Source organism: Harpia harpyja, chromosome 13, assembly GCF_026419915.1.
Source record: "Harpia harpyja isolate bHarHar1 chromosome 13, bHarHar1 primary haplotype, whole genome shotgun sequence".
NCBI classification, from domain to species: Eukaryota; Metazoa; Chordata; class Aves; order Accipitriformes; family Accipitridae; genus Harpia; species Harpia harpyja.
Genome location: NC_068952.1, coordinates 17,459,201 through 17,481,775, shown reverse-complemented (window position 1 = coordinate 17,481,775; position 22,575 = coordinate 17,459,201). Strand labels below are relative to the sequence as shown.

Sequence of the window (22,575 nt, the reverse complement as noted above, 5' to 3'; positions counted from 1 at the left end):
AGGGACTACATACAGCAAGCGAGGTGATACATAACAGAACTTTAAAAACCAGAGCAACAACTCTAAGAACACATAAATCAACATAATGACCAGCGACTATTAGACCGATATAATGAATGCTTATAACAAATTTGTTTTAACAAGCTCTGGTCAGGTTTGTCGTTATCTCAACCCTTCGTGCCCCACGTTGGGCGCCAAAAAGGACTGTCATGGTTTAACCCCAGCCAGCAACTAAACACCACGCAGCCGCTCACTCACTCCCCCCCCACCCAGTGGGATGGGGGAGAAAATCGGGAGAAAGAAGCAAAACCCGTGGGTTGAGATAAAAACGGTTTAATAGAACAGAAAAGAAGAAACTAATAATGATAATGATAACACTAATAAAATGACAACAGCAATAATAAAAGGATTGGAATGTACAAATGATGCGCAGTGCAATTGCTCACCACCCGCCGACCGACACCCAGCCAGTCCCCCGAGCTGCGATTCCCCCGCGCCCACTTCCCCATTCCTATACTAGATGGGACGTCACATGGTATGGAATACACCGTTGGCCAGTTTGGGTCAGGTGCCCTGGCTGTGTCCTGTGCCAACTTCTTGTGCCCCTCCAGCTTTCTCGCTGGCTGGGCATGAGAAGCTGAAAAATCCTTGACATTAGTCTAAACACTACTGAGCAACAACTGAAGACATCAGTGTTATCAACATTCTTCGCATACTGAACTCAAAACATAGCACTGTACCAGCTACTAGGAAGACAGTTAACTCTATCCCAGCTGAAACCAGGACAATCTGACTGGCTGCTACAAGCACAGTAACATTTTTATATCTAATCTGTTCTTTTCTCTCAATAATCTGCATCAAAACATTGCTTATACTTAGCTCAGTAATAGCTCTAGCCATTGAACACGCAGAAACAGCAAGGACAGTATAGGAATTCAGCAGTACTGAGGAAAATTCTAATCCTACTAAATTTGGCAGCACAAATCTCTTGCATAACCTGTGATTTAGAGGACAGTCTGATCATCTGGGAACATTAATGTGTTCTTCTCAGTACATTAAACAAAAATGGCAACTTTCCATTACAGATTTTGTTTTTCACTGCATGTCTCAGAAAAGGCGGCCCATGCAAACAAGACACTTTTAGTATCAACAAAAATGCCTTTATATGACAATTCAATTATACTGAAGGTGTATATAAGTGTAAAGCTAACTTTAAGTGCTTCTTTACCAAGATTGCCTTGAACTGTGGTGCATCTCAGAGGTGCAGGAGAGGGCTTGTGATCTAAACTTAAAGCAACAGGTCTCCAAAACAATGTTTGGAAAATGGGTTTTTCTGAAAGTTGACTGTTACATCACCAAATTTTACAGATCTCACGAACTGAAGCTCTCACAAAGCTAAGAAGGTTGAGAGCTACAGATGGCAGATCCCAGGCCTGTACAAACCACTAGAACAACAAACCACTGTTTGTATCAACTATTAAATAACACCAAAACACTGTCCTCCTTTTCCAAGAAAAATACATTCTAACATGCAAAAGCAGCTGCCCAGTAATAGGATACAGGTGTATAAAAGCTCTATTCACAAAATCATTATGAAAAAAGGATCATATTATTTAAATCCTTGTCATTCTAAATAAGTTACAAAATGACGTAAGAGTTCATTTAGTGCCAATATTTACAGAGTGCAATAAACATTCAATTCATACCATGTATTCCAGGAATTACAAACAGTACTGCTTTTGAAATAGATATTGGCAAGTTTTAGGAAGACAAGACAAGAAATTTTATTCACAGAATAGCAAAAATCAATCAATTTTATAGAACATACCCATAAAGGGTGAAGAGTTCACAGAATATCAGAGAATCTGCCACCTGAAATCGCCACACACTCTACTGAAAGCACTTGCTGCAAAACTTGAAGCCAATTATAGACATTTTCTTTTCATCCATACAAAGGATGTGCCATAGAGATGTACACTAACATTAGAATTCCTTGATGTGTTTGGAAACAAGTGGCCACCACCATGTGGAAATAACTTTCCAGGCTGCCAGCAATCACCAGCTAACTAATCCACATACCTCCATTCAATTGTTAAGGTAGGTGAAGCTTTTAAAATGAAAAGCCCACTAGCACATAGAAAGAACATTGATTTTTCAGTTGCCTAGTCATGCAGTTGTCTCAGTAAAAGATATGAGAACAAAAGGAAACCTAAAACAGAGTATCTATTCATAGGGAAATTCCCATTAATCGTTTTTCGTGTTACAGTTGAAAGAAAGTTGCAAAAGCATAAGAGATTGCCAAGAGGAGATTGCTGGGAGGAGGAAACACTTAAATAGGTCTAGTTAAAACCCCACCATGAATTAAGAGTTCAATTCTTTTCCCTTAAAATGCATAAACAGTGAACAGTTACTACTCTCCATAACAGAAATTGCTTTCTTATATAGAAATTAACCAAAGGACAAAAAGAAATGCAGAGCCACACTCAGTCTCTCATGTTCAGAGAGGCTCACTTTAAGTCTTATATCAAACGAATGCTGAAAGAAGGCAGCCTGATTTGATCTTTCAAATTTGACATGTATATAAGCAATTACATCATCGAATTCAACAGCCAGTTTCAAACCAAGTATTTAAAAGCCAGACTAACTTAGGAAATGATGAGACCAAGACTTGGCATTAGAAATTGATGCTCATCATTTTATTGCCTTGGGCAACCCGATGCCATATGTAAAGCTTCCTTAGAGGCTGACAAGGGAATAGCTAATCAGTCTTACTGCCAAAGTAAGAACTGGCAGAGTAACACACTGGATTTCAGTAGTTTAACAATTTGTGATTTAACCAACTCAACTGTAGGCAGAAACAAAACTCAACAGGACAATTGCATTAAAATCTGAAGAGCAACATTTAGAGGGGAGGATGTAATAGTTTGGGGTGAGAGTAATTATAAATACCTGTAAGCACAGAACTAAATGAAGATACTACTTTAATGAGGTGATACAAGCTCATATTTTGTACATCTGTAAAATATTACTATCAGACAAGCAGAAGACTCAAGATACAGTAAAAGAATAAAAGTGTTAATCTCAAAGATCTGTGTTACGATAGTAACATTGTTTCAACTTATCCACTAGGATCTTCTCATTCACTTTGAACTGTATCAGTTGATTACCTTTAAATATCAGTTAACATTAGTGCTAAAACAACAAAAATCAAATATTATGTACATTTCTAGGTAAACAATCAGGCTGTCTTTACGTCTCATCTCATTCCAAGTAAATGTATTATCTTCCAGAAACTAATATTCACAAATTATTTTAGAGAAAAGTTACTGTACAAAGACACAGAAGTTAAAGTTCATAAAAAGACTAGTGAATACAATTAGACAGAAGTTTGCTTGTAGTTCTTTGTATCCAAGACCTTCTTGCCACACATTGAGCAGATACCTATAAGCACACAAAAGGAGTGTAAATTATTTTAAAATCATTAGTTTATCTTCAAAAACATAGTTGCTATGTATTTGTAAAGATAATTTTCAAAAAATTGTTTAAATGAGCTCTCATTGACAATCCATCTGTCCATTTTCTCACCAGATATTGCAAATTCAGAAGTAATAATATGACTCTTAATACAAATTAGTATTTGCAGCATATGTGTAATACTGCCAGTTCAAAAAAATAAAGTCTATTTTGAGAGCATTACGATTCACAACACTGCCTGAAGCCTCTGTAATTTGCTGGAATATTGGAAGAGAGCCAGGAAAGGCTCCCATCTGGCAAACAGGTAAAAATGGTGTATTATTAAACTTTCTAAGTCCTGTAGCCAAACTGAGGCCCAAGATGGACAGAAAGTAGCTACGCTAAGAAAACAGTCACCAACAAACTGACTGTTAAATGGAAGTTTAACAGGTAGGGAGCTTCAGATAATGGATAAAGTTGATAAGAATACAGTTTCATAGAATTGAGCTATTTATAGAGGAGTAGAAGTGAGAAACAATGGACACCAAGAATACTTGAGAGTTGAAGTGAAGATGACCACTGATGTCCCAGAGGACTTTGACCTAAACCGGAAGAGTGGCAAGTCAGAAGACTAGAGCAGCAAAAAGTATCCAAGTTCGGCAGGGGCAGAGGTGGTGGTTGTCTCAACGTTTCCCTCTTCTAAAGCAGAAAGGTGCTAAATCTTTTGTCTGGTAGGGCCACATCTCATTTTACAAGACCATTCATCAGCAGACAAAAAAAAAATGTCAAGTGGCAACTCTTCCTGTTAACTCTCTCCAAATCCTGTGCTTCCATATATTGACAGCATGTGACTGGACACATATTTAAGAGTCCATTAGAAAAGAGAACAGCAGGGAACGTGTCACATGATTTACTTTGGAGAGCAAAATCCAGCCCACAGGCTGTTCACTTCAGGTCTAAATTGACGAGTAATTAACTTTAGATTGCCTCTCAATTTCAGTGATATGTAACAGTTGGAAGCACTAAGCCATATGATTGCATTTGCTTCAAGAAACATGCCACTAGAACCTAAAGCACTTAAAGTTCTGAACTTTGTGAAGAAACCAGAGTCAGCCTGGAAGGATACGCACGCAGACAAAGACGAAATCCTGAAGCCCACTCAAATCAGCCATAAGTTTGAGAAAGGGAACAAGGTTCTACCATATGGGATTCAGGCAGCCATCTGGTCAGCATCTAGCGACTAGAAAAGGCAACCCTCCTACAGCAGGCTGCTAAACCACTGACTCAGTGACACAGTGCACATTTATAGAACAATTAAAAGTAATTTCATAAACAAAACTTACTACTGGTTAGCTGTAGCTCTACATCTAGCAATTGGCTCACCCCATGTCTATGTGCTATGTGGGTTCCTCAGTATTAGTAACGTAACTTGAGTGTGTGTTGCTTTTTTTCCCCCTCCAGGAATTACAAGTTTGAGCCCTTTTGCTTACCTACTCAAAATCACAAGACTAGTAAAAGTTTTCTATCCTTAAGGCTCTCCATCAAATTTGCTTGAAATTCATTCTTTTTCCCTCAGGAATTTTTGAACAGTTTTTAACAATACTGAAGACTTATTATGAATATAGGAGATAGAAAGCTTCCAGGTATAAGCAGAATTTCAGTGCAGTCATTCATACATAAGTACAAAAAGGTTTCATATATTATGTACTGCACAGTGCAGTATCTTGCTTTCTAGGGACGATGATTATATTATTCTTTTTCATTTTTTACGTTTGCCTTAAGCCAAGCTTGACTTACAATGCATCAAGCATGTTGCCAACTGGACCAGAGACTCCTTTCAAAGAAATTAACCTTTCAATGGCTTATATTAAGCCACTGAATGCATAAGAATACATGCAGGCACAAAGACAACCATAAGCATGATTTGCCTTCAGACATACTTTCTTAATTGCTTTTATTTATTTTTTTCTCTTTGCCTTTTATTGCCCATGTATTCTACTTTTGTTAAGCTAGCCTATCACTGTACCAAGATCAGAAGTTGGATTTTTGGTTGTTTTGTCGGTTTTGGGGCAGGGTGGATAGGTCTGGGGTGTTTGTTTTGTGGTTTGGCGGGGTGGGGGTGGGGGGTGTTTTTTTGGGTGGGTGGTTTTGTTGCTGTTTTTTTCTTTTTTCTTTTTTTTTTTTTTTTGAGACCACTATTTAGATTTAGCTATTATAAGAAGGGGAGAGGGGAGAAGGAAGTAGAAAAGGGACTGTAACAAGTAATTGTATTTTACAAAACCTAATTTTTTTTTAGAACTAATAAAAATCAGAAAAACTGCTAGATGACAGTTTTCTATGCAATTTCCAAGATTAAGCTTACAGTTATTCTTCTAATTATACTGCTTTAGATACCAGTAACATTCTAAAAGAAGCAGAATCATAGAATGAATTAGGTTGGAAAGGATCTCCAGCAGTCGCTAGTCCTGCCCCTGCCCCACTCAAAACATGGCCAACTTGGATGAGGCTGGCTCAGGGCTTTTCAAATCAAGCTCTGAATACCTCCTGTAGAGATTCCACAACCTCTGTGGGTCCCTGTTATTACAATATTTGACCACCCTCATAGTGAAAACTGCTTTCCTTGTATGTAATTAGAATTTTCCATATTCTAACCCACATTGTCTCTTCTTCTATTACTGTGCACCTCAGAAGGGTCTGACTCCATCTTTTCTATGCCTTCCTATTAGTAATTGAAGATAGCAATTAAATCACATCTTATCCTTCTCTTTGTAAGGCAAAACAAAATCAAGAGTTCCACTTGCTCTCTAATTTCAAACCAAACTAGGGTAATTTGGTACTCAGTGAAATTCACCTTTTTTATAGGCACATCCTTGACAATAGTGAGACCCTGGCTGATGGACAGAACTCTTACAAATCCGACATATTGCAAATTTGTTCTTTCCATAAGGATCAAACCTGGGAAAAAGCAAAAATATTTTATTTATACACCTTGAAATAAAGTATTTCCTCTGCCTCGTCCTAAAATGTCTAACCCAGAGTGTACAAACAAAAACTATAATTTAGAAAAGGGACATACAAATATTATTTCTAATAGGCTGCACAAAGTCTACAGAAAAGCTCCCACTTTCCCCATTAAGAGAGATTTCTTGCATTACAGACAAAAACTTAACAAAAGCAGAACTAAAAATGTGTCTTTTTATTAAGGTACTGGACTATTTTGAACTTAAACACCTTCCAGCAGCACCTTGCTCCCCTGCATAATAGAATGTCCCCTGGACATTAAGGAAAAGCGATCTTAGCACAGAAAATAAGCCTTCCCGGCTTCTTTCCTAACAAAAGCATCAAACTCTAGCAATTTCGGTAAGAACTACAGTAAAATAGTTGCCCAGACTCTATGATTCAGCAGAAAGCACCCATGATATATGTATGGACATACTTTTACCAACTAATCAAATGTCACAATCCCCACAAATTTAAAAAAAAAAAAAAAAAGTATTTTGGACAAGTTTTGAACAGTTGCCCAAATATACAGGAAACAGGCCTCGGTTACAGCAAATTTTTTTTGGCCAAAATCAGTATTAAATACTAACCGTGCCTTCTTTGAGGTCAATGCCTTGTTTTCATTTAACTTGCGGCCACCACTTTCTACGAAAAGAATAAAACCATAAACCAATAAATTTCCCAGTTCCAAGCATACTTAAAAAACCTTGGTTTACCGGTTTTACAAGTGTGCAAATGAAGCCAGAAAAAGAGGTAAAACATGTAAGACAGCATTAAAGCACAGGACAGCAGGATTCCTTCTACTGTGCTCCGTTTGTGTATTGTCATTCCATACAAGGAGAAAAAAACCAGACAAGCTCAATACTGAAAAGCTCAGGACAAATACATTCCCAATGCATTAAATTAGCATAGAAAGAAAACTACAGCAATTAAAAATTATCCTGATTAACTCTTACAAATCTTAGCTTTAAGATTGTAAGATAGCTCAGGTGCCCAACTGGCTTTAAGATACCTGAAAAACAAGTGTTAAACCTCCCCAAGATTACCTGTAGTGTTTCTTGCACCATCTTTCCACGTATCGGGAGTGATTACCGTACCGAGTTTCTTCTCACCTACGTAAGGAAACATTACAAAGGAAAAAAATTAAAACTATACTGCATTAACACCCACGACAATCGCTGCCTGCGGGAGAATGACAGCTCGCACACAGACATTCCCAGAACCGCCACCTACAGCCCGCCGTCCGTTGCTGCTGAGCTGCTCAGCTCAGCTCAGCTCAGCTCAGCGGACGTCCAGGACACCCGAGGGCAGAGACCGGCGGCTCGGGCAGGGCCCCCCTACCCCGGCCCTGGTCTCCCGGACCGCCCCCACTCACACTTCTCGCACACCATGGCGGCCCCCACCACAACAAACTGCCGCTTCCGGCCCCGCCCCGGAACTGACGCAAGGGCGCCGCCGGTTTCCTTTGCCGGGCGGCGCCGCGCGCGCGTGGCCGCGGCGACGCTGCGGTAAGAGGGGGCCCGGCGTCCGCGGCCCCCCCCCACCTCCGCCCCACCTCACGGTCTGGGACAGTTGCCGCCGAGCGAGGCCTGTCAGGAGGCCGCACCGCCGCTGTCTCCCGGCTGAAGAGGGAGCGGTGAGGAGCAGCCCAGCCCGGGCGCGGCAGGGGCTGAGGCGGTTGCCTCTGTCAGGAAGGGAGCTCGGTGGCGCGAAGGGTGCCGGTGCGGGGCAGGCTGCCTGCCTGCTCGGTGGGAGCGCTCAGCAGCTCGCCCGGGTCTCACAGCGCCGTGCTGCTGTGTCCGTGGGCTTGGGCTTGGCTTTTAAACGAGTGACGTTCTTCTGCCCCCAAATAATCACTTTTATCTCCAGACTAAGCTCAGAGTTCTGCCCCGTGTAGTGCGACTGGGAAAAACGTTGCCCTGTAGTGCTTCAGTAACGGGGTGCGACTTGCTGTCTTGCAGGTGGCCGGTTAACAGGAACACAATGAAAGAAGCAGAAGTAAGGAGGCTCTTGGCTGCCAACCTCCTCTGTGTTTTTTCAATTATTCTGTCAGCGGTTGTTCCGGCTTCCTTCTGGGACGGATTCACAGTTTTCGGAACGCACCTCGCGTGGCTGTGTATATGTTCTGTTTGTGTTAGTACCCTTAATATAATCTTGCACTTAGTCCTTAAACCAAATCTGTCTCCTAAGAGAAGTTCGTTTGCTCACAAGGTAAGACTTTTATTCTTAAATTGCTGCCAGGCAGTATTGAAGGGAAGCGAATTCTTTCACTGAAATGATCAAATGAGAAAGAGAGAAGACAATTTGCTGGTGAATTCTTGTTTTCCATGAATGAGCTGAGTGTAGCACCTTTTGAAAAAAGTTCTCCAATATTTTTGTGATGTGAAACTTTCTCTACCTGTAAATAATCTGTTCAGGTGAGTGATTCTGTGCCTTTCCTTTTTCTTGTCAATATATTGTTGTTTGTAGTACCAGCGGTTGGTTGATCTTTCAGGCAAGTTGCGTGGTGGCAAAAATTGGCAAAACCAATTAGGTGCAGAACTCGTTTCATAGTCCAGGCCTCACCTTCAGCATTATGAAGAAACACTGTTCTCATGTGCAGTTATAAGTTTCCAATAACTTTAAAGGAAGAGAAGTAGTTTTTTGGATTTGAGACATAAAAGAGAGACTAGCTCATTACAATTTAAACAAAGTTGGTAAATTTTAAAAAATTACATCGAAAAGTATTGAAATGGCTACATTTCCCTGAATGATGAAATATGCATACAGAAGAATCTAAATCTGGGAGAAATTTTTGTAGTTACAGTTTGTAACAGGAGCATTAAAGGTATGAATCCCAATGAAATTAGGTTTGAACAAAGCGAATTTGGAGCAGCACACAACTTGTTCAGGAGTGGGGGAATATACAGCGTTTTGAAGTCAGGTGGATAGTCTTGTACTCCCAACTTGCTGAGTCAGACAACATTTAGTGCTCTGATGTGGTGATTCTTAAACATTTAAGCAAACATGCCTGAAAGCAGTGTCTTTGTATGCAAAGCTTCTGTCTAGTTTTGCTGACTGAGGGGGGATGTGACATACACAAAATCTTTATGGAAAACAAGTATTTTAACCATCTGTGATTTAAAAATGAAGCAGGCTTCATCTTCTAGGAGAGATTTCATCCCAGCCTAGCATGTCAAAAAAAAGTGTTCAAGTGAAATTAAGGATTTCCATTGGTGACTTGATCAGAACAGACCTAACCAGAACTGTTTATCAAGTGGCTATGCTTCTATATAACATAGTGAATACCCAGAAACTGTTGTTTAAACTCAAAGAAAATTATATGTGTTTTGCAGATTTATAGAAAGTCATGGACATTTCTTAAATGGTTTTAGAATTTAAGATGCCAAGTTCAAATGTAGTGGGTTTTTTTTCATATTACATATTTTCTTGCTTTTAAATATTTTTTCACTTTCTGTGAAAGATGCCTTTTAATGAATGGATATAACACTCAGATGTAAAACAGAAATGTAAAAATATCCAATAAAATCATCTCTGTTTATCTTGTTATTTCCAGTTACATTTTTTGTATGTTTGTCTTATAATAGGGTGCATGAAAAAATTTTAGATGGAGTGTGATCATTTTTAATTAATTATTTAAAGTATTAAACATAGGGAAAACTTTTGAAATATGCCATACTATTATCATCCTGTGCTGTAGCTGAAATTAAAGAAATAGGTTGAGTACAATGCTATTGATAAGGTATAGACTATGTATGTTACTTATGTTCTCTTTTGAAACATTATTCTGATATTTTATTGCTCTTTTTTAGATATCCAGATTTCTAAAATGCTGTATATACTTTTTCATGTCTTGCATACTATTTCATGCGATTATTGTTCTTTATGGAGCACCTCTCATAGAGTAAGTCAGAAGACCCTATCTTTCTCTAAACATTTTAAGGGGCAGTTCTCCTTGCAGATACTGGTATAAGTACTTGTGTATTTCCTGGTACATTGGAAGTTAAAGCATAAGCTCCTGGCTGGGGGAAGATGGGTGGCTGTTTTGGGGCTTTTTCTGTTTGGAGGTTTGGTTTTTTTTAGAAGCTGGCTCCTGCAATTTCTGAATATTTGGAGATAATGTTGCTCAAGGCAGTTACAAACAACTCCTTTTACTTACTAGTATTTATGTTAAACAGGTACAAACATTTTTCTAAGTTTCATTTAGTCATTTTCCCCATAAGATTCTAAAACATGCATCTTGCATATCTTTCATCCTTTTGATATTAGTGTTTTCATTTTTAGGAATGATTAAAAAAGAAAAAAAAGGGGGGGGGCATGAAGCAGCCTGATTTCTGAAAGAGATACTAAGTTACTAACAATGGCATCATGTAGTTCGGTTTCATGGTTGCTTCCACAACATCAAACTAGAAACACAAATGGAATAATGAAGTAAATATCCAAGCATTTTTTTCCTAAATCTTGGAACTCTTAGAAAATTAGTAACTACCTCGCTTAATTCTGTAATATTCCTTCTTTGTAGGTCAGTGACTGAGACGTTTTTGTTTGCAGTTCTCCTGTCTACCTTTACTACTTTACAATGCTTGTGTATGCTGGGACCAAACATACAAGCATGGATACGGGTATTTAGTAAAAATGGGTAAGTTCTATTCTAAAGTTTCTGATTTTATACAGAACAGAAATGGACAGAATTGATGTAAACAATGTATCATGGAATTTTTTGTAAAGAAAGGAAAACTTCCTGAATTATGGGTGTTTTTCATATTTGTAATTAGAGGCTTATAAAAGCTTTTCTGAACATTTTTTTAAAGATGTTGATTCAGAAAACTGGCTTTTTATTTTTGATGTCCAGACACTAAATCTCATTTTGTATGTGTTTGAAGGAAGTAAAGTTTCAAACACACATTTTATGGGTGTAAAATCATTGTGCAGTTCAGTATGATGGTCGTCAAACAAAGAGGATACCTGAGACTGAGCTGTACAGGGAGAATCTTGCACATGATCCAACAGTACCTTTATAAGTACAGCTTTTAAAGTAGGAATAACAAGCCAAAACAAACACTATTTTAACAGTATTTTTAACTTGAATATAACGCTGAAAGTTATATATAATTTACTGTGGTCTTAAGTATGTAATCTTCAGTCATGCTCTTTTTCAAATTTCAAAGCAAGCTGTTTTCAGTGTCAGAGTTTTCAAGCATTAATTTTTTTCAAGAGTATGTTTAAAGTAAAATGAGCCTTTTAACCTCCTTTTCACCTCAGTGGTAGCCATTACATTAGCATGTATCAAGGATAATGTATTTTTCAGAAGCATTCGCTCTCTTCTGTCTTTTTTCACTCACTAAATAGCAGGATTGTTGAAAGACTGGGGCGCTGAAACATAAAGAAGCCCCACATACACTTGAGATTTAATAATAAGATGTTAGCATTCATTCCCTTTTAATAGTTCATAAGAGTAAAGTCTCATCTCAAAAGAAAGTGAAAAGTTGTAAATGCTCATGACCTATGGAGTTACTTTTGGTTTAAACTTCTGTAGAAGAGGACAAAAGTAGACTTTTTATAGTAGTTTCAGGTATTGACTTTTGGTTTATCTCAGTTCTCAGCTTATTGAAAAATATCTTGAATCCTTTTCAAGTCAGTTATGCTTGTTTTTTTATTTTCAGTGGAAGGGTTGAATAGACTTTAATAAAAGCATGGAGTTGTTTAGTCAAAACAAATCATTGCTGATTCACTTAGTCATCTTTGGAGGTTTTGCAACTGGAAATAGTTGAATTGAAGTTACAGATGTTTGACGACAGTCTGTCTTTGTGCCAGGTTAGATTTTGACTGCCTGTCAATTTTGTTCTTTCCTAGTCTACATCTTGATGTTATTTCAGCACAATTATTGCATAGGAAACAGACCTGTCTTGTTTTGACACTTTTGCTGTGACAACTTGTACATACTTGTTATTAGTGAGCCATATGATGTTATCTGAATAAAATGTCTATTTAATAATGATGTTTATTCAGACTAGCCTTTGAATGAAAATAGACTACAAAGAAATATGTAGCAAATTTTTTATGGAATGTAGCAAGCTGCTCTTTTAAAAACAATCCCGTGATTTTTCATTTGACCTCACAAATGAGTTGGAACATATTGTGTTTAGGCGTGAGCTGAGTGTAGACATGATGTATTAAAAGGTCTCTAACTTAACCATGTGGAATGAGGTGGGACTGGTTGAATGGAGGAAAAGGATGGTTAGGTAAGATCAATACAGCTGTTTGCCTTGAAAGAAGAGTTTAGCAAATTGAATTGCACTGGAACAGCAAGCTGGAAAGTCTGATTAAGTGTACAGCTTAGTATGTGTCGTGTTTTAACTCCAGCCAGCAACTAAGCACCACACAGCCGCTCACTCACTTCCCCCCCCACCCAGTGGGATGGAGGAGAGAATCGGGGGAAAAAAAAAGGTAAAACTCGTGGGTTGAGATAAGAACAGTTTAATAGAACAGAAAGGAAAAAACTAATAATGATAATAATAAAAATAATAAAATGACAATAGTAATAATAAAAGGATTGGAATATACAAAACAAGTGATGCACAATGCAATTGCTCGCCACCCGCTGACCGATGCCCAGATAGTTCCCAAGCAGTGATCCCCCCCCAGGCCAGCTCCCCGCAGTTTGTATGCTGGGCATGACATCACATGGTATGGAATACCCCTTTGGCCAGTTTGGGTCAGCTGTCCTGGCTGTGTCCCCTCCCAACTTCTTGTGCCCCTCCAGCCTTCTTGCTGGCTGGGCAGGAGAAGCTGAAAAGTCCTTGACTTAGTCTAAACACTACTTGGCAACAACTGAAATCATCAGTGTTACCAGCGTTCTTCTTATACAGAATCCAAGACATAACACTATACCAGCTACTAGGAAGAAAATTAACTCTATCCCAGCCGCAACCAGGACAGTATGAAAAAAGAATGTGTTTTAAAAATATCTGAATACAATTTCGACTTAAGTAACCACTGGCATTTATTTTTGTTACTCTTATTTGCCTGTGCAATATTTATGAGATCAAAATGTGCTTGTGCTATTGTCTTTGCAGAAAGACAGAAAAAGACATCTAGAAAGTTTATCTTGACATACCAAGTCTAAAGTAACAGATATTAATTGCCTAGCTATTGCTCTGGATAGCTCTCTGCTATGTTTTAGGTGATCTAGTATGAAAATACTGATGTATGTAATGTCTTTTCATAGGACCATTCATAAATTTACATTCATGTATCTTGCATGTAATCTATTGTATCATAATAGCTATGGTACAACTGAGTCAGTCTGACTTAAATATTTTGGGTATAAACTTGCAAAGTGCTTATTTTTTCTGCAGAGATGCTTAGCTTTCTCTGTTTCTACTTGCAGCACTTGGAAGTGCAGTCACTACTATTAAAATCACTTCTAATAAGGTTACTACAAGATCAGTCATTAAGTGCCCATGCCTCTAGGAGGTGGATTATATGTGCCATCTCATGATAACATGTAACCTGTGACACTGCAGGTGTAATGTTTATGTTATAAAGTTTGGGTTGTTGGTGGGGTGGAGGGGAGGTGTTATTTGGTTGGGGTGGGTTTTTTTATATACATGAAACAATTGCATGAAAAACAATTGCAGCTTAGAAAATTGCACATGCTCCATGTTTTCAAACTGAGTACACTTTTGAATTGGAAATGTTGATTTGATAGACTAAATAGATTTCTTTTTTTATTACTTTATATTAAGAAATTTGAACAATTTGTTCTTACCCACGTATTTATACTCTGTGTACACATAGAATGTGTGAGAAAAGTAAGTTTGTGTATTCTACATCATAAAAACTTCAATTCTAACTAGGCTGTAAATAGGGCTCTTTTCACTAATTCTGCATTTGGGAAGGGGTAGGCCCATGCCAGCTATTTCTGGACGCCGTATTCTGACGTCTAGTGTTGTGACCAATGTCGTGACACTGATCATATGCTATCATGTGCTGCTGTAAGCTGACAGTGGTAAATAAAAGCCACAGAAAGGGTTATCGGCACTTAATGGAAGCAGGTGACTATTCTTTAAATGGCTTTTCAGTAGGTGTTGGCTGAAATAGCCTCCTGCATAAAAGCCTTTAAGAAATCAGCTTTTAATTGCTGATTTTTTTATTGCTCCTTTTGGAGACTTATTTCAAATCACTAGTCTGAGTAATTGTGTTGAAATTTCTGGTATAATAGCAATTATAAGATGTCACCTGGATGGGAAATAGATTTTATTTGGAGCTTGCCAAAATCTAGTATAAAAACATAACTTTAGGGCTCCTTCCAGTTTTCATTTCACCTATGTTATCACTTGTTTGTGAACTGCAAACTCGTACAGTCTTGGAAACATCCTTTGTAAAGGTAGGCATCATCAAATGCTAAGTGCTGCTGCAGCCCAAAATTCCAGATCTTGTCTACTCAGGAGTTATCTTAGTAAATTCTTTAAGTTAGCTAACCTCTTAATTCAAACATTATTTAAAACAGCGCTTAATGTATTGTATTATTTAAAGGGGTTAAATAATTACTTTAGGCTTTAAAAGGCCTTTGTGCCACTAGTGATCATTTATTATCTTAAGTATTGCTAGTTTTGCCTGCAGAATGATCTTAGTTGTAGTTCATTCATAGTTAAAAAATAAAGAAACCTATAAAACTCAAAGTTTATAGATGTTGCTGCAGTTGTTAGCCTCGTGCAAATGCGGGGTTTATGTGATGGGTTAGTGGGTTAAAGAATACCTGCAAAAATCCTGATAGGTGACATTCCACAAAGAAAAGAGAATAATCAAAGCATAGTTCCTTCGGGATAACGTTGGAGGACAAGTCAGGTTATATTTGAGTAGCCAGTGTCCATGCTGCAGAGTAGTTGAATTAGCAGCCCAAATGGTTGCCAAACTACCAATGGCTGTTCTGCACTTGGGCACTGTGCCTTGCTAATTCTGTTGTTTTGCTTTTGGACTCAGTCTGATATGTCCATATGGTGCAGCAATGTGCTTATAGATTTACCAGGTAAGATGTCTTGTGGGGTATAAATGTACCTCAGTCAGTCCTCAGTGTATTCTGCTGGCTCTTTCACTGCTTTAAGGTTGTAGTGAATGTTCTCTTCCCCGTGCTGCCTAACAGCTCTCCACTCAGTTATTCAGCTTCTGAAAATAATTTACAAGAATTTTCTATGTGCAGACTCCTAAACAGTTTTATAGTTAAATCAGGACCTTTCCCTTTAAAAAAAATCTCAAGCTAGTAGAATTGTGAATTGAAATGGAGTGTTTTAAGTTAAAGGGATGCGGTTATTGTAGAAGAAACAGTTCTGCTCAAAATGTCAACCTTGCACATAAATACTATAATCTGTATGACCTTTATTTTGCAAACAATGAAAAAATGTTTGCTTTACACTTGTGAGCTGTTTGGTCAATAGCAAATGCAGCAATGAGTTAGGTGTACTCAGAAGTAAAGTCAGAAATTTTAGACTCTTCCAAACAAGGTGTAGGGTTAAAGCTTTCATGTCATGCAACCTAAACAGCACACGTGAAGTTCAGAGTTTACTATCCATCCAGTCTTCTAGCCATAAAAATGCACACCTTTTTTCTTCTGTTAGCTAAAGCTAGGTTTGTGTTTATAATCTGAGATGTAGCAAACTTAGGATTCAGATCTCTTACCTTACTGATTTGGAGCAGGGATTTCAGCCTGGTTCTCCTATCTCAGAACTGTGCCCTGCTGTGTTCTGAACTTCTGCTGTTCTTGTTTCTTAATTGGTACCAAGTACTCGGGCAACTTGGGAGGAGTACAGGGATCTTGTTAGATCATACAGAGAGAAAATTAGAAAGGCAAAGCTCAGCTAGAACTCAATCTGGCCACTATTGTAAGGGACAACAAAAAATGTTTTTACAAATATGTTAACAGTAAAAAGAATCCCAAGGAGAATATCTATCCTTTAATGGATACAGAAGGGAACATTGCCACCAGAGATGAGGAAAAGGCCGAGGTACTTAATGCCTTCTTTGCCTCAGTCTTTAATAGGGAGACCAGTTATCCTCAGAGTGCTCTGCCCCCTGAGCTGGAAGGCAAGGATGGAGAGCAGAATATACCTCCCTTAATCCTGGAGGAAATAGCTAGTGACCTACTACGCTGTCTGGACACTCACAAATCTATGGGACCTGATGGGATCCATCCAAAAGTACTGAGGGAACTGGCGGAGGTGCTTGTCAAGCCACTCTCTATCATCTGTCAGTGATTCTGGTCAACAGGGGACATCCCAGAGGACTGGAGGCTTGCCAATGTGACACCCATTTACAAGAAGGGTTGGAGGGAGGATCCGGGGAACTACAGGTCTGTCAGCTTGACCTTGGTACTGGGGAAGATTATGGAATGGTTTGTCCTGAGAGCACTCACATGGCAAGTCCAGGAAAAGCAGGGGATCAGGCCCAGTCAGCATGGGTTTACGAAAGGCAGGTCCTGCTTGACTAACCTGATCTCCTTCTATGACCAGGTGACCCACCTAGTGGATGAGGGAAAGGCTGTGGATGTTATCTACCTTGACTTCAGCAAGGCCTTTGACGCTGTCTCTCATCATGGCATGCTCCTTGAGAAGCTGGCGTCTCATGGCTTGGACAAGTGTACTCTTCACTGGGTGAAAAACTGGCTGGATGGATGAGCCCAGAGGGTTGTGGTGAATGGGGTTAAATCCAGTTGGCGGCAGGTCACAAGTGGTGGTCCCCAGGGCTTGGTGTTGGGCCCTGTTCTGTTTAATATCTTTATCAGTGATCTGGATGAGGGGATTGAGTGCACCCTCAGCAAGTTCGCAGACGACACCAAGTTGGGAGGCAGGGTCGATCTGCTTGAGGGTAGGGAGGCTCTACAGAGAGATCTGGACAGGCTGGATCGATGGGCTGAGGCCAATTGTATGAGGTTCAACAAGGCCAAGTGCCGGGTCCTGCACTTCGGTCGCAGCAACCCCATGCAGCACTACAGGCTTGGGGAAGAGTGGCTGGAAAGCTGCCCAGCAGAAAAAGACCTGGGGGTGCTGGTTGACAGCCGGCTGAATATGAGCCAGCAGTGTGCCCAGGTGGCCAAGAAGGCCAATGGCATCCTGGCCTGCATCAGAAATAGTGTGGCCAGCAGGAGCAGGGAGGTGATTGTTCCCCTGTACTTGGCACTGGTGAGGCCGCACCTCGAGTACTGTGTTCAGTTTTGGCCCCTCACTACAGGAAAGACATTGAGGTGCTGGAAGGTGTCCAGAGAAGGGCAACCAAGTTGGTGAGGGGCCTGGAGCACAAGTCTTATGAGGAGCAGCTGAGGGAGCTGGGGTTGTTTAGTCTGAAGAAGAGGAGGCTGAGGGGAGACCTTATAGCTCTCTACAACTACCTGAAAGGGGGTTGTAGTGAGGTGGGTGCTGGTCTCTTCTGTCAGGTGGCTGGAGATGGGACGAGAGGAAATGGCCTCAAGTTGTGGCAAGGGAGGTTTAGGTTGGATATTAGGAAAAATTTCTTTACTGAGAGGGTTGTCAGACATTGGAACAAGCTGCCCAGGGAAGTGGTTGAGTCACCATCCCTGGAGGTATTCAAAAAGCACGTAGACGAGGTACTCCAGAACATGGTTTAGTGGGCATGGATGATGGTTGGACTCGATGATCTTGAAGGTCTCTTCCCACCTAAATGATTCTATGATTCTACTCAAATGATCATGGCTTGAGAAAAGCAAAAGCAATCACTTGGTAGACTGATGATAGGCAGTAAGTGCTTATCTATTAAATAGAAATCCAACTGTTACAAAACTTTTGAAGTCAGTAGTGGTAGAAGGCTATAAGCTGAGAACTGAAGTCATTAACATCTCTTATGATATGATATGTGCCATGATTGGCAATGCAAGGGTTCCTTAGCGTGCAATAAATTTATTGGGCAGCCAGCGTACTTGAACTTGGATGCAATATTGCTGAAGTGCTGCAATGTGCAGGTGACATTTATTTGCAGTGTTTCTTTGCAGTTGCTGGAAACTTGCTTTGGAATATTCACACAGTGGACTTCTATTTCAAATTTCAAATTGTCGTAGTTGTCAAATAATAACATGTCTATATCATAGAGTACTTCATGACTGTGCTTGTGCTTTTCTGTACAATCCCAAGCTACCCTTTCATGTCTGCTTCTCCCTGCAATGCACACAATATCATTGTGATATTTTCATTTGCTCCGTCAGTGTTTCAAGCTCAATAGGAGTATTTCCACGTAAAATAAATTAGCTTTTGCAGTAAACATCTCAAGGGGGAAAAAAATCTCCTGAATGTGTGGTATAGAAGGATTGTGATTATAGCTAAAATATGCAACTTACATTTTACGTAGTTTGTATCTTTTAGGAGAAACCTGCATGCTATTTATCAAATATATGGATTTTTATATCTGTTTGTAGTCTCAAAAATCTTGGGAGAAATCAGATCTAACATTCTGACATGATAATTTCTGCTCTTGAAATCTTGTAACACTGTTTTTACAGAGCTACGTCCATCTGGGAAAGCAGTCTGCAAATTACTACCATGTGCAGTATACTTGGAGCTTGGTTTGGAGCATTTCCTATTCCTCTTGATTGGGATCGGCCTTGGCAGGTTAGTATGTACACCTTTATTATAAATATAAAAATATTAATTTTCTGGATATGCATGCCACACAAAATTGCTCTGAAACTGTACAGGTATATTGGACTTACTTACTCGTAAGCTGTTCCTAAAGGGTTATGCCAGACATTTAAGAAGTCATTGGAAGCATCTGTGCTTACAGTGTAAGGATGTAAAATGCAAAATTTTAACCTCCATTTTTGATAGGTTCTTTGTTACAGATTTATGAGTGTCTGTTGCATGCAAATTTTATCATGAAATAGAGCTGTAAGTATTTTGATAAGAAGAAGCTAGACAAGCAGGAGGAGAAATGTGAAATGATGAAGATGGTTCCAAGTTTGTCTGCGTTCAGTCTGGTAGCTTTTATTGTTTATGGGTAGGGAAGGAAAGATGCTTTCCTAGTGTTTTAGTTACCCTCTATCTTCCATAAAAGCACTTAACAGAATGCATTTTAAATGGATTTGGATTGATTTGTGGAAATGTTGTGGCCAACACACTGTACTAAAAACTTACCTTCTGATTTCAAAGGCAGGCAAGCATTAGCTTTGTAGTTGCATGATAAAAAATGTGAAGCTAGCATCGTAGATTCTGTCTTTATAAATTCAAATGTCCATGCCATTTTCTTAATATTTTTGTTGGCATGGAGAAGTGATTCTATTAAACATAACCGAAGTCTGCAATTGCCACAAAATGATGAGACACTTTTTCCTAAATGTCCTCAGTGGATATTTTCTTTCCTCAGGTTACTGAACTCATAAACTCTCAGTTGAGTAGTATCTACCAGGCCTGTTCTTAAGCAGATGGTTTCAAAGGTTTCTTTCAGAAAATAGTATAACAGGCAACACAGTTTTCTCTGATATTGTAGAGATGTTGTGGCTTACAGCTGCAATGGAAAATTGTCTTCCGTAAGTAGCTAACAGACTGCTTTTATGCCACCAGCCTTTCTTTACAACAGTGTAATGAGATATTAAAATTTCTATTTAAAAAATAATAGAGGAGTAGGTCAATACTTTTAAGTTAAAAAAATCACATTTTCTTCCCTAAAAACACTTGATTTTACTCTTGCAAGATGTTTCATGATCAGCCTGACATAAGTATGTGTTGGGACTAGTTAACTGTTGATGGACATGAATGTAACCCAAAAATCACGGGTTTCATTGAAGTACAATCTCATGTCTTCTTGCAAAGTCTTATTCGCTTTCCTGTTCCAATGAGAGGCATGCACTTTTTTCTTGCTCAGCTAGGATTTTAAAATGGCATGTCACATCTGACAGGTTTTATTTTATTCCCAAAATCTCAGACTTTTCTAATATGCTGTGTATAAAAAGTTCACCTTTTATGCACCAATGATAGAAGGAAAACTTAATCATAAGTCAGTAGGCTCTGATTAACAAAACAAAGACACTGATAGATTAAGACAGATACTTTAAGTACAGTTAATTTGTTACTTTATTTGTCCATTCCCCCCTCCTCCCATAGTAGGAGGTGATGGCCTGGCAGCTCTTTCTGTTTGAAAACTCTTCCAAGTCAATAAAAGCCAAACATGACTGACAGAAGTTAAGCTCTATAATCTATACTTAGACATCTAAAAAGATATTATCTGACTCTTCAGAACAGCAAAGCATCTGCAGAAACCTCAGATGCCGTAACTTGTCACTAGCTGTTTCTGGGCATGAATGCTCCCCAGAGAATTCAGGCAGCAGCAGAAACTGTATGTCTGCATTTCCCTTTTCCTTCACTGTTTCCACCTGCATATCTGATATACTCCTGATACCCAGGTTGGCAGGGGAGTTTCTGACTATCAAGTCCTGCATCAAAGCAGTTTTCCTGTACCTAGATCCAGAGCATTTGCTGCTATTTTCTTTCCCTTAAGTTCCCCTCACTTCCCCATCCCCATTTCTCCACCTTTTACTTTGTAGGGTTTAAAATAGTGTGTGGGGGGGGAGAAATCTTGCTTTCCATTTTGGGTCTGAACTGCTTGATCATTAATCATCATGTGAGCAATTCAAGAAGTTTGCTTATCAGTCCTGCAGGCTGCCACTTCAATGGTCTTTGAAAACTGCAGTTTTAAGTGCTAATTTTTTAAGATCTGCTGTATAAAGGGAAATGAAAGTAGTTATTGTTAAAATGTAATGTAGTTTTTAAAGTCAATTATCTCAGCAAAGCAACAGTGAAGCACCAAAACGGTAACAAATCTTCAAGACAGAAATTAACCTCTTTAAAGTAGCTTGTTAGAGATCCTGTTCACAGCTCTCAAAGTTTTCAATCACCTATTGATAATTTAATATTTTTGTGAAGGTGATCTCTTAAATATTGGTCACCAAGGCACAGAAGAAGGGGGAAAAAAAAAAAAGGTGTCTTGGCCAGGCATTTTCAATAGTTGCCCAGGAAACACTGTTTCCCAGTTCAGCCATACTGAGATACATATGAATGGGGTTCTCTGGAAACACTGAACTTCATGCAACAGTTGATGCGAGTCTTTTGTCTTTCTATCCCCACTGAGTAGTATGGATTCAACAACACAGGTATTGAGTTGTGTATAGTAGTTCTGCATTGCTGTCTCAGAAATATTCAGAGCCAAGAGACATTTCTATTCTTCAGAAGTTCACTGGGCACTAGCAACAAAACCCCTTTTTACAAGAGTATTCCTTTTGCTACCTGATGTCAGGTGATTACAGAAATTCATAGTAGATTCTTTCACTGTAGCAATGAAAGAGGAGAAGAGTATCTTAAGTGCAGATTGCTTATCTCCTGAGGAACCGATCTAACCACTGACTTACTGAACATAAAAATACCTGTACATAATGCAGTTGCAGGAAGAGGTTCTTTATTTAAAACAAACAAACAAACAATCTCCCCAAAAGACATGGAATGTCAGTGTTTTGTATAGAACCTAACCCAACTGGTATGCTTATGGGAACACCTACAGATTAAGTCCCAAGCAAGGTCTGAAAAAAAATCATGTAGATCTTAATGTAGGCTTAAAAGTAATCAGAGCCCAGTCAAAACCAAATTACTTCTAGGCATCTGTATGAATAAAGTATTAAGCTGTCATGCTTTTGAAATCAGCTGTTTCTTGTATTAGCCTAGAAGCAGAGAGCTTGAGGATTACAACTGAGGATTACAGTTTTGGATTTACTCTTCTCAGATCCAAAAAGGGACTTAAACAAAATAGCTTAGTCTTTGGACTCAAGGCCAGCTTTTGAGATAAGAACAGGTTTCATTAGTGATTGTTTTCCTTTTTGTATTTTAGACTTTGTTGTAAACAAATTTGTTTTTTAAATCAGTAGTGGAAATGGCTCTGCTCTAGAACAGAAAATGTGGTTTAAATCTTATTATATGGGCAAGACTAAAGTGGTATTAGCATTTTAGAGAGCAGTGTTAAGGCCTTTAAGCCTGCTTGTTGCAAAATCTGGTTCTGTTGTTTCTATTGGTTATGGTTAGTGTCTGTGGTTTAACAACATGTTATGGAAAACACAGCTGCATTTGTACCTTCAGA

The 22,575-nt window shown here is 39.0% G+C and overlaps 2 protein-coding genes across 4 annotated transcripts in view; one reads left to right on the top strand and one right to left on the bottom strand.

Moving 5' to 3' along the window:
- Positions 1-2,411: 2,411 nt before the first annotated feature.
- CRIPT (CXXC repeat containing interactor of PDZ3 domain) lies at positions 2,412-7,904 on the bottom strand. Of its 2 annotated transcripts, XM_052806669.1 has the most exons (5): positions 7,829-7,904; positions 7,500-7,565; positions 7,044-7,098; positions 6,305-6,408; positions 2,412-3,441 (listed from the first exon to the last, which is right to left on the bottom strand). In XM_052806669.1, the coding sequence occupies exons 1-5, from the start codon at positions 7,842-7,844 to the stop codon at positions 3,377-3,379; spliced, it is 306 nt and encodes a 101-aa protein (XP_052662629.1). In that variant the 5' UTR covers positions 7,845-7,904; the 3' UTR covers positions 2,412-3,376. The 2 variants fall into 2 exon arrangements, with proteins under 2 accessions (XP_052662629.1, XP_052662630.1); XM_052806670.1 differs by lacking the exon at positions 6,305-6,408.
- Positions 7,905-7,917: 13 nt separating this feature from the next.
- PIGF (phosphatidylinositol glycan anchor biosynthesis class F) overlaps positions 7,918-22,575 on the top strand; it is a 22,513-nt gene continuing 7,855 nt past the window's right edge. The window contains exons 1-5 of one of the 2 annotated variants that reach the window (XM_052806666.1): positions 7,918-7,961; positions 8,415-8,664; positions 10,266-10,357; positions 10,976-11,092; positions 18,959-19,067. In XM_052806666.1, the coding sequence (XP_052662626.1) occupies positions 8,437-8,664; positions 10,266-10,357; positions 10,976-11,092; positions 18,959-19,067 (546 nt within the window). In that variant the 5' untranslated portion in view covers positions 7,918-7,961; positions 8,415-8,436. Of the gene's footprint in view, positions 7,962-7,992; positions 8,090-8,414; positions 8,665-10,265; positions 10,358-10,975; positions 11,093-18,958; positions 19,068-22,575 lie in introns of those variants that run through there. The other variant, XM_052806667.1, reaches the window with a different exon arrangement.